This window comes from Lytechinus pictus, chromosome 8 (assembly GCF_037042905.1).
Source record: "Lytechinus pictus isolate F3 Inbred chromosome 8, Lp3.0, whole genome shotgun sequence".
Classification (NCBI taxonomy): domain Eukaryota; kingdom Metazoa; phylum Echinodermata; class Echinoidea; order Temnopleuroida; family Toxopneustidae; genus Lytechinus; species Lytechinus pictus.
The window spans coordinates 37,429,718-37,441,826 of NC_087252.1; the positions used below are offsets into that span (position 1 = coordinate 37,429,718).

General features: G+C 41.4%; 2 protein-coding genes across 2 annotated transcripts; both read right to left on the bottom strand.

The window, feature by feature from the left end:
- Window positions 1-4,056: 4,056 nt before the first annotated feature.
- Window positions 4,057-5,921, bottom strand: LOC135155300 (uncharacterized). The gene has a single exon (XM_064104250.1). It carries the CDS (start codon window positions 5,761-5,763, stop codon window positions 4,057-4,059), a length of 1,707 nt encoding a protein of 568 aa, XP_063960320.1. The 5' UTR covers window positions 5,764-5,921.
- A 42-nt stretch (window positions 5,922-5,963) lies between these two features.
- Window positions 5,964-10,736, bottom strand: LOC129283539 (uncharacterized). Its single transcript, XM_064104251.1, has 2 exons — window positions 10,659-10,736; window positions 5,964-6,518 (listed from the first exon to the last, which is right to left on the bottom strand). Exons 1-2 carry the CDS (start codon window positions 10,734-10,736, stop codon window positions 5,964-5,966), a joined length of 633 nt encoding a protein of 210 aa, XP_063960321.1.
- Between the last annotated feature and the right edge of the window lie 1,373 nt (window positions 10,737-12,109).

Sequence of the window (12,109 nt, forward strand, 5' to 3'; positions counted from 1 at the left end):
GCGTTGCCGGTGTGGGGGTCTCCGTAGCGTTGGTGATCGCATTGTTCGGGTGCTCGTTGCCTTCTCATTGTTTGTCCGATTTTTCTCAGGCTTTCGTTGGTCTGTTTCTTTGATTTTTCTGATTTCACACGGGCTATTTTTGTTCTAAGGGTTTCATTCTCCTCTAATACTTATCATATGAAGCATCATTGTGAAAGGTTGGGGTGGTGTTATCAGATTATCTTGCCGTGATTACTTAACTAGTTCGAACTGAATTCCATTTTTTTAATGTCATAATATAATTATTTACAGTATTTTGTTATCATATTTCAGTAACTATGTAATCTCATTTTTTCAATGTCTTAACATAATTATTTACAGTATTTTTTTTATCATATTTTAGTAGCTAAGTTTAAATATTTATATGTATTTTGCATCATGATATTATTGTAACTTCATATGTTTTTTATCCCTGTTAAATCAGGACATTGATGTAAAACAGCAATTTAGCTGATCTTTTTATCCTGAATAAATATTTTCTAATAAATAAATAAATAAATAAATAAATATCTCACCTTAGAATTAGTGAGGCCCCTGATAGATCGTTTAATGATTATCCTCTCTCGTGTTTCAATATTATGCCACCGGCCTAGGAACGATTTATAAAGAGCCGGTTTAGGTCAAAGTTCTACATTTATATGATTTTCAGCATACCAGCCTCATATTCAGGGGGTGTTGCCTATGGTGTATGACGTACGTAGCACCCCCCCCCCCCCGAAAATCTAGGGGGTGCATGTAGCGGTTTATTTGCAATTCCTCTAATGCCAACTCGTCCACTAGCTATCATTTGATCAGTTCGTCCATTATATCCACATGATCTAATGGCCATTTCGCCTAATAACCAGTTGGTCCAATAGCCATTTAGTCCATAAACCATTTGGTCTAATTAGACTAAGTGTGAATTGAGCAAAATGAATGAAAATGGACTGGATATCAGACCAACTGGTTATGAGATAAAAATGGTCATAGACAAAATGATGATTAGACGAAGTGATGATTGGACCAAATGGTAATTGGACCAAATGGTTGTTAGATGAAATGTTGATGGACGGAATGGCATTAGACTAAATGAAGGTAGACCATGTGGTGAGTGGACGAGTTGGCAGTAGACGAATTGGCAATTTACCCTTGCTGCACCCGCGCTTTCCAGAGCCATGTATGCTCATGTTACCATGATTTATACGTAATCATATCATCGAAGTTGGGTGGGGAAATCAAAATCATGACATTTTTCCCGTCTTCGACATCGGTAATGACAATGTAATTTTGTTTTCTTTTTAAAGATGATAAGAAGCAACTCGAGCGAAAGATTCTTACAATCTGTGATTGTATTAAAACTGTCGCCTCTTCATTTCAGTACTAGTCATTTTTTCCAGCGCCCTTTAAAATATGAAATTTAGTTTTGGTCATAATCCTGTTTAGCGGTAAATACTAAAGACATGAAAGAAGTGTATGATGCACTCTTAAAACAAATGAGTCAAATTGACTAGACAAGTAGTCAACTGGATGTTGTTTGAAGGTTTGCATGGTGGTATGTACAATCGCTTATGTGGTTTACGGTACACCATGTGAAGTGTTGTAGAAACAGTGGATAGGAGAAGAGAAGAAATGGATAGGCGAGAAAGTGGAGATTTGAGAGTAGAGTATTCTTTCTTGAAAGTAGTCCTGAAAAGGACTGTAAACCAGGAAAGATTGATGAGTTGAGAACAGCTTGAGTAGTAGAGCTAGTGAGGAGATGCTGGCTTGAGTCGGCGAGTAGAGATGATGAGTAGTAGAGAGACTCGACGTTTCGGGCAGGTTGACTGTCCGTCTTCAGGAGTGAGTGTTCTATCTATCTATTATTTTATTTTTATTGGCACGTAAGTCAATTTGACTATTTGTGCCAGCTAATAACTTAAATTTTTATTTGGCTTTAATGCCTGAAAAATGAATTTTGATTGGCTTTTGTGCCAGCTTTTGATATTTATGCACCATTTATGAAAACATGGTGTTATATTGATTTTGATGCACCATTTATGTTTTCATGGTGTTATTTTCATGCACCCTTTATTATCATGGTGTTATAATAAGAGTTATTTATGGGTCTTATATGGTAATATTATTTTTCAAATCAATTTTCATTATCTTGTTGCGACAAGTCAATCCAGGAAAAAAAACCAGAGATTGTGACCAAAATTACTCTGGAAAAACTGTGAGAGACTTTTGCAAACCCCCCACTGAATATGTTTATTTCACATTTTAACATCTGCCGTCACGTCGTGACGCTAGTAAGCAAAATTATGTTTGGAGCGTAACTGCCCAGGAAGATCAATAATGATTATTATGAATTTTTCCCGGAGAGGTCGTAAATTTTGGTGGCTTTTTGGTTCCCTTGAGGAGAGCAATTTGATGAGGTAATTTTGTGCCTGCTTAGATGGCAAATTTGGCTGGCGTTTTGTGCCTGTAATAGAGCAGAATTTGATTGGCTTTTTGGCCTTGGCGAAAAGTGTACACTTTTGTTGCATAAGTATCATTATCATCATTTTAGATTAAATTCAAAACTTGCTATAGGAGTTCATTGGAAGTCTTTGTTAAAGGTTAAGGGAGAGAGGGAGATGGAGATTGTTAGTAACTTAAACTAATATTTTTGTATTTTGTATTTTTTTTTTTTTATAAACGCTTTAACCCTACCTTAAATCCTACCAACTTATAGAAATTGTTAGTTTTTTAGTTATAAATTTAATGTTTACTCATTAACGCTTATTGATTTTTAAATTTTCTATCGATAAATTATTTTAGTCGGGACATTAAACCCATCTTGTTTCTCGTATACACTTCTGTTACGTGACTATCTTACCCCTCACTGTAAAAACGCTGTTTAAAAGTTAAACAGCGTTTCTATTGTGTTTATCTTAGTACGCATCTCCCATGCTAGGCCTCCACGCCCCACCCCCATTGAACTTTCTCACACTTGTACTCCTAGCGAGAGGAAGCCTTAAGCTTATTTAAAGGACAAGTCCACCCCAACAAAAAGTTGATTGGAATAAAAAGAGAAAAATCCAACAAGTATAACACTGAAAATTTCATCAAAATCGGATGTAAAATAAGAAAGTTATGACATTTTAAAATTTTGCTTAATTTCACAAAATAGTTATATGCACATCCTGGTCGGTATGCAAATGAGGGAACTGATGACATCACTCACTCACTATTTCTTTTGTATTTTATTATATGAAATATGAAATATTTTGATTTTCTCATCATTGTCATGTGAAATGAAGTTTCATTCCTCCCTGAACATGTGGAATTCCATTATTTTAACATTTTGTGCTTCAGGCAAGGAGGTCCTAATGGTCAAATTCGCAAAAATTGAAATTTTGTATAATTCAAACAATAAAAAACAAAAGAATTAGTGAGTGAGTGACATCATCGACTCTCTCATTTGAATGTAACTGGCTCGTTCATATAACTATTTTGTTAAAAATAAGCGAAACTTTGAAATGTCATAACTTTCTTATTTTACATCCGATTTTGATGAAATTTTCAGCATTGTGCTTGTCTGATTTTTCTCTATTGATTCAAATCAACATTTTTCTGAGGTGGACTTGACCTTTAAAAGTATTTAAAAGTATTAACGATTAAAGTGAGTGTTCGCTTGGCGTGCGGCGGTACTTATGGCGTTCGTGCAGACGTGGGGGAAAGCGCTGGGCCGGCGGTCACGGCGGGCTGACGTCGTAGGTGGCGCTCGTGCGTGGGTCGGCGGTTTTGGCGGGAAACGAGTTGGCGTGGTATGCGGACGCGGTGTGTAGACGGCGGGGTGAGTTACGGCGGCGGTGTGTGTGTCGGCGGCGTGGTAGGTACATCAGTGGTGGCGTTCCGTGCGTGTTGGTCGGCGGACTCGTCGGGTAGGCTTCGGCGGGATTGAGTGGGTGGCCTGGTGTACGGATGAGGTGTTGGGTCATCGGCGGAGGTTGTAGCGAGGTGTCGGTGTCGGTGGCGTGTGCGTCGGCGAAGTTGCTGGTTGAGTTGGTGATTCGATCAGACTGCTGTGTTGGGTAGGAGGGCTTGGTAGGGTGACGGTGGACGGCGAGTTGCTTGTGGAGTTGGTTGTGGATTGGTTGGAAGTTGGGTGGTGACGTAGGATTGGGTGCCAGATGGTGTTGATGTGGAGACCAGGGTCTTGAGGCACGGTGTTGTGTTGATGTATCTCAATGGCTTCCCTGACCCTTCTGGTATTCCAGTGCCGGATGTTGGTGATATTAGGTGGCTCTTGTCCCAGTCTATGCTGTGATTTTCCTGTTGTGCGTGTTTGACGATGGCAGATCGGTCCCAGTCGCTGCGTCGGTGGTGGGTCTTGTGTTCCTTGAGTCTGGTGTCGAAGTCTTGGCCGGTTTCTCCAATGTAGACTTTGCCACAGTCGCAGGGGATCTTGTAGACGCCCGGTTGCTTGTTGGATGGGTGCTTATCCTTGTGAGAGTGCATGATGGAGTGTAGCTTGCGAGAGGATTGGTGTCTGACGAGGATGTTGGCAGAGTGAAGGATGCGTTGTAGTCGGTGTGAAGTCTTGCCGATGTAGGGAAGTGCTATGGTGGCGATAGGCTTGGTTTCGGATGGGTTTTCGGTGCTGTTGGTGTTGGGTTGGTGGCTGGACGGTTGAGTGTTAATCCTTCTCCTGGGGTAATGGTTGATGGTGGTGAGTGCATTGGTCACGTGCTTGAGTTCCTGCTGTAAGTGTGCCTTGTCGCTGAGTTGGTGGGCTCGTCTGATGAGAGTGCGGGCAACTGATTGGTGGACGGATGGGTGGTGGTGTGAGCGGAAATTGAGGTAGCGGTCTGTGTGGGTGGGTTTCCGGTACACCTGGTGAGATGGGAATCCAGATGGTGTCTTGGTGATGCGAACGTCTAGAAAAGGGATTGAGTCGTCGCGTTGGGTCTCCATGGTGAACTTGATGCTGGGGTGCTGGTGGTTGAGGTGGTTGAGAAACTGGTGAAGGTCGGGTGTGCTGTGTGGCCAGATGACAAAGGTGTCGTCGACGTAGCGGAGCCAGAGTGAAGGAGGTTTGTCCGCAGTCTTGAGTGCTTGGTGCTCGAAATGTTCCATGAAGATGTTAGCGATGATTGGTGAGAGAGGTGAACCCATGGCTGCTCCTTGTAGTTGTTTGTAGTAGTTGTTGCGCCATTTGAAGGAGTTGGAGTTGAGACAGGTGAGGAGGAGGTCATGGATCTGGTCTGGTGTGAGATTGGTTCTGGATGCGAGGTCTGGGTCGGTGATCAGGCGTTGCTTGATGATGTCACATGCTTGATCTACAGGTACGCTGGTGAAGAGGGAGACGACATCAAAGCTGACGAGTGTGTCGGAGGGCCGGATCTTGGTCTTGGAGACGACGTCAATGAAGTGCTTGGAGTTGGTGACATGGTGCTGGGTTTGGCCTACGAGTGGCTGAAGGATGTTGGCCAGATGACGTGCTGTGTTGTAGCAGGGTGACCCGCGGGTGGAGATGATAGGGCGGAGAGGAGTGTTAGGCTTGTGTATCTTGGGTTGTCCGAATAGGATTGGAGACTTGGCTGAAGAGGATCTGAGTTGGAAGTAGAGTGCCTTGGGTAGTGCTTCAGATCGGTGTAGGGTTAGCAGTTGTTGGTTGATTCTCCTTTCGTTGGCCGGAGTTGGGTCTCTGTTGAGTTTGGAGTAGGTGTCCTTGTCCTGGAGAATGTCTTCGATCTTGTCATCGTATACGTCTTGGTCCATAATAACGGTGGCGTTGCCCTTGTCAGCCTGAAGGATGTGGATGGCTTGGTTACGTCGGAGGTCCTGGATGGCAGAGTGTTCTTCTTTCGAGAGGTTTGGTTTAGGTGGCTTGGCGTCGGAGAGAGCATTGGTTACTTTGAGTCTAATTTCGTTGGCGGCCGCTTTGGAAAGAAACCGGAGCTTGGGTTCGACTTGCTGTACTATATGTCGGAGAAAGGGATCTTCTTAGGAGCCACGGCGAAGTTGAGTCCGAGGGAGAGTACTTTGTGTTCGGCTTGGGTAAGTTGGTGTCGGCTAAGGTTGATTACGGTGTCCTTGGTTGCTTCGGTCGAAGGTTGTTGGTGGGCTTGTGTAGGCTTGCGGGAGTGGAGTCGGTCGAACTTGTTGATTTGCTTCAGTTTGGTGGACTGGAAGGCTTTGCGAGATGTGTAGTTGTTGAATGCCTGAACTTTGTCTAGGTCGTCTGGCTTGAGTTGTCGGCTAAGTTGGGTTTGAATGGAAGCGATGCTTGAGTTAAGATCGTGGAGTTGGTGTCGGGTGCGTGCGATGCGTTCACGAGTAAGGTCTAAGCTGGCTTGGTGCAGGATGCGTCTGGCTTTCGGGGTGTCAACGGAAGACTTTAGTTGAAGTCCTGGCGGGATGATGTCGGAGTCGCGGCAGCGTTTGAGGAAGGTGAGGTGGTTGGTAAGCTTGGCTGATTTGACTGCGTCCCGTTGAAGTTGCCTGGCGGTGCGTTGAGTAGGCTCCCCGTAGAGCTGAGTCAGATGTTGTTTGAAGTAGTCAGCTGGGTGCAACTGATATGCTAGTCACACTTCTCATGATTTCTGACACATAATTCAAGTTAGAAATAACTCTGTTCTAGTAAAATACGACTAGAAAATAGTAATATGACTAGAATAACAGTTGCACCCAGCTGACCCTATAACTAGTCATTTTGACTGATTTTGTTGTTAGAGTGTATCATAGTTTTTTCGACACTTGAGAAGAATGAAAATGACAAAATTTATCTTTTGCTACTTAAATCATTTTGACCTAATCGTACCTGCCAATAAAATGAAAAGAAAGAGATTTTTTACCTCTAACGATGGTAATTTATTGAACATAACAGTGATTAGGCATAAATTATGACCAATAACAATATATTGTTGGTCGACATTTTGACCAACTCCTTGGGCCCTGTTGCATAAAGCTTGTTATGATAACAAATTTAAGTTTTAAGCTACTGAAATCCTTCAATCTGATTGGCTGGTAGTCGGTAAATTTTCATGGAAATCGTGCAATAACAAGTGCTTATGAAACGGCACCTTGTTCAAATGGTAAATTGCCGATTAGTATACTGCCACCACGTCCACTCATCACACGGTCTGCCATTCAGTCCATCAATATTCCATCAAACAACCATTTGGTCCAATAACAATTTCGTCTAAATTACCAGTTCGTCTAACAATTAGTTGTTCTAATACCCATTTTCTTTTCATTGATTTCGCCCAATTAACACTTATCCAATTAGACCACATGGTTTATGGACTAAAATGGCTATTGGACCAGCTGGGTATTAGACGAAATGGTGAATTGGTCAAATGAAATGGCAATTAGACTATATGGATATTGGACGAACTGATGGTAGACCAAATGATAGTGGACGAGTTGGCATTGGGCCAAATGAAAATAAACAGTTCAGGGGGGCGTTTCATGAACATTTCTGTCCGACAAGTTGTCAGATCTGACATCTTTCCTTGATTTTGATCGGCTGAGAAGCACTGTAACTATGGTAACTGTCGGAAAAAATGGGACTTGTCGGATAAAACGTCTGACATGTCCTTTCATGAAATGCTCCCCAGATCACTCATAGCATGCTCGGGATTGGTCGAAATTTTGACATATACAGTTAACATCGTAAAAAAGGTGGTCAACAATCGACCAAAATGTTATCCCCATATTTGATATCCGCTTATTGGTGAAATGTGTTTGGCAGCTAGACGGTTATCCCAGTCAAATCCCGATGTCAAATACATTGCTGTACACATGCGTGACCCCCCCGGGTGACCCCCCCCCCCCCAAAAAAAAAAAAAAAAAAAAAAAAAACGCGTTTAAAGGGGTATGTGTGTTTTCAGTTCAAGTTGGACTTGGACGCAGGATGCGCGTGCACTCGATAAGGCCATGAAAAAGGGTGGTCTTGAAAGACTGGCTAGTCAATGGTCAATTACGAGGTCAAACATATTAGGGTATGTTTTTCCAAAACTTTTTTTAAGACTAGCCAAACGTGTAATAGGGTATGTTTTTTCCGCAAGCTTTTTTCCTCGGGGCCGAAATTTGTAAATGAAGCCCGCGAAAAACTTGTTTACTGAGGGGGTTATTTTGCATACAAAGAAAACTCGTTTAGGGGGTGTTTGGAAATAATTTGGTCACGCATGTGTACAGTAATACATTAATTTTGTCTCCCGCGCGGGACGCGCATATAGGCCCTAGTAATGGGATGTAATTAATTTTGCTCATAATGTTTTCTCGTTCAAAAATGGAGCGGCAAGAAGATCATTTTGATTTTTTTAATTCAAAATAATTTGGAGAATGTTCGCGTGTAAAGACTTAAATGACACCAGCACATGCATGGTTATTCCCCAATAAGCAGATGTGCATATCCAAGGTCCGTGTGACAATGAGCTTTGACCTGCAATTTGCTTATATTTCCATCTAACTCTGATATTATTGACTTTGACCTGCAAACGGATGCAGTATAATACTTTTAAATGAAGCACATCGTGTTTGTACTTTATACATCTCGACCATAATGTGCAAAGAGAATATAAATCGATTGAACTGCTGAGTTCGAAAAACAGAAGCATTCTGACAAAAAAAAGTTTATCTGAGTAGGTTAGATCCATATCTCTCGTATGTTTCAATAAGGAATAAATAAATGAAGAAATAAATAACTATAATGTATAAATAAATTGATAAATGAAATTTACAAACCTGTTATCGAATATCACTCGTATTTTAGAGCAAACAGAGACCATGCAAATAATGACAAACTCAGAAATACATAAATATATATGCCACTAAAGAATATAAGTAGAAAGTATTTGCAAGAATTACAAATATTTGTAAATAATTATGAAGAAGATACGCGTCTTATTAAAACTTAAATATGTAAACACAACGCGTGAGCTAAAGTTTGGTTCAGCTCTGAAAAGTTAACTTTTTCTATTGACTTGAAAACCACATAATTCTTGTGAATACTCTCAATAATGCTAACGTGTAGGCCCTAGTGACCTACACTCTTAAAAAAAAAAAAAAAAAAAAAAAAAATGGTTTACACAATATTGGGTAAATTGAGAAGATGACATGGGTAAAATGATACCAAATACTTAACAAACTTTACGCAATATTGCGTTGAAATTTACACTTTAAATTTCCATTTTGCCCAATATTGGGGGAAAATTACACAGCAAACATGCTTGTTCCCTTTCAACCCAATATTGGGTAAAATTTTTACTCTTCTATTTAGAGTGTAAAAGGTTTGATATTTACCGACCACCCCCCCCCCTCCCATCCTCTAATTTTTTTTCCCCACTGTTCTTTATCCGTTTATTTTTTTTCTTCCTCTTCTTTTATTCGCCATATTTTCCTCACCTTTCTACTTTTTCTTCTTAAAAAAATCTATCTCTGTAACGTTCTGTTAATTAACGTCGCTTCACTACCTGGATCCGCTTGTGTCTATCTAGCTATCTATCTGTTAAAGGTATTTAGGGTCACAACTGCCATCCGCGTAGTTTATACCGGAGTTTTTGATCTGTGTTAAAGTCAATGGCAGAAATCAGACTAACCTTAGTTTTCAGTTTTTACCAGATTTTTCTCAGGTAAAAAGTTTTATGCAACAGGCTCCAGATTGGACCTTGGTCGTTCCCTTTCCCAAAGCTAACATAGAGGGCACATGACTCCAACTCTCTAATAATCAGCGCCAATCCACTCATCTTTGAGGAGGGAAGATGAGTGGATTAGCACTGATTCGAGAGTGCATGGGACTGGGAGTCATGCAAACACCAAGGTTCAATCTGGACTACCATCCGCATGGTTTTAGGTCGTTTAGGTAAGGAATCCTTCCTTCCTTAAAAAACAAATTCCCTTTGTATTTTTATAGCCATGGGGAACGGGATTTGAGCCGTTGTTTCTGCACTGCTATTATCTTCCCATTTGCATTTTTTTTTTTGGTGGATGGATAGGGACGACTCGCAGGAGGCAATAAGGCCGCGCTCGCATCCGAACTTAACCCCCCCCCCCCTTTCTTCCATGTTGTACTGGAAAAATATGAGAACAATAGATTTTGAATAGTTCTGCATGCCCCCACCCGCATCTTTTTAATTGATAACAAAGCAAGCCCAAAGTATATGGGAAGGCCGATCAGATAATAAAAGTATATTTTGCTCCCTTTCTCTTTCCTTCCTTCCATTTTTTTTTTTTTTTTGGGGGGGGGTCACAGATCTCTCTTTCCTTTCTCTCTTTTTACTCCTCTCCCTTTCAGCTTTCTTTCTTCTCCCTTCGCTTCTTTACTTTCCCTATTTCTTTTCTTTCATTCAGTTTCTTTCCCGCTCCTTTGCCTTCTTTCACTCCCCTTCTCTCTCTTTAACCTTCATTTTATTTCCCTTATAGCTTCCTCTCTCCCTTGTATTCGTTTGCTTCCGTTATCTTTCTTCCTTTCTCATTTTTTTTTTTTTTTTTTTTTTTTGGGGGGGGGGGGTCAATTTCCCTTCTTTTGCTTTCCTTTCTATCTCTCCCCCCATCTTTCTATCTCTCCACCTCTTTTCTTTCTTTCTTCCCCTTTCCCTCCTCTCTTTTCTTTCCCTTATTTACCCTCTCAATTTCTCTTCTCTGGATGTTCTCCCCCTTAGCTTGCCTACTTTCTCTCTTTTCACCATTTTCTTTCCCCTCTTTCTCTTATCCCCTTCTTTCTTTTTCCCCTTTTCTCCCCATTCCATGTCTTCCCCCTTTCTTGCCTTTTAAAAATATTTCTTTCTCTCTCTCTCTGTTCACTCTTCATTTTCAATCCGTTGAGGTGCCGTCGCAGAGTGGTCTAAGGCGCCTGGCTATGCGTGGAAAGTCCGGGATTCGATCCCCGGCAGCGGCACTTATGCCCGTAATTGAAAAATAACATCTCTCTTCCTCTTCTTGAGTTTTCTCCTTTTTCTTGTGTGTGTGTGTGGGGGGGGGGGGGGGCAAAGCCCCATCTATAATGCAAGTCATCACATATCTCCAAATCTCAAAGCAAACATCCGAGACAAAAATGCTCTCTTTTGGGGGTAAAATATTGCAGATTTATTAAATTAAACATAAATATCAGCTAAACCGTTCAATTTCATGCCATATTTGACAAGATGGGATACACCGGGATGGAGTATTCTAGTTCTAGACCCTATTTTACTGAATTCCTTAATGACTGAATGCACCTCAAGCCGAGGCCGTTCTCATTACGCTTTCTAAAACTAGTTTACTGGAAACCGATTCAGGAAACCACTTTGGAAGATCGCTTTGCGAGCGTTCCCACTTGATCACACGAAAGTGGTTTTCAAAATCACTTCACGTAAAGCGCTCTTGTTGCTATGGAAACGCTCTCAGTGGGGTGACACGTTTCGCGCGAAATTTGAAACCGCAGCATAGGCATTCTACACCTGTCGTGTGGAGTAGCGCGCTCAAAATGTGCGAAGATCGCTTCCCGAAGAACGGTTGTGTCCTCACTTACGCTAAAACCAGTTTAACGAGGCAAAGCGATCTTGAAAACTACATCGCGAGGTGGTTTTCCAAACTGGTTTGGAAGATCGCTTCCAAGACCGCTTTGACCGTTCTCACTATGCGTTAAACTAGTTTCCACTAAACTAGTTTCCAGTAAACTAGTTTTAGGAACGTAGTGAGAACAGCCTCGCCGAGTGAGCGCATGACCCCGACCTCCAAGAAACTCAGGGTACAGGTTTTCGGGGTCACGCGTTTACCAGGCTTGGCGTACGATTGGGGGATAAGGAATTCAGTAAAATAGAGTCTAGAACTAGACTAGGGTTGTAATAGCTACATACTGTACAACCAACTTTTCATACCAGTCAAACTATTTAGGGACCTCTAAAAATTGCTATGAAATATTCAAATATACATGTATATCACACTGTTTTAGATGCTTGTTTGGCAAACAATTGTTTTGGCTGCTGTTGGAAATTTGGGCTTCAGGAGTTTTTTGAGTTGTGGGTTATTGATAAAGTACTTTCTACACTTCAGACTTACCAGATTGGGACTAGACATTTTACTTTGTGACAACAGACAAGGAATAAACAAATTATGAAATTTGAAATCACGCACTGCTTTT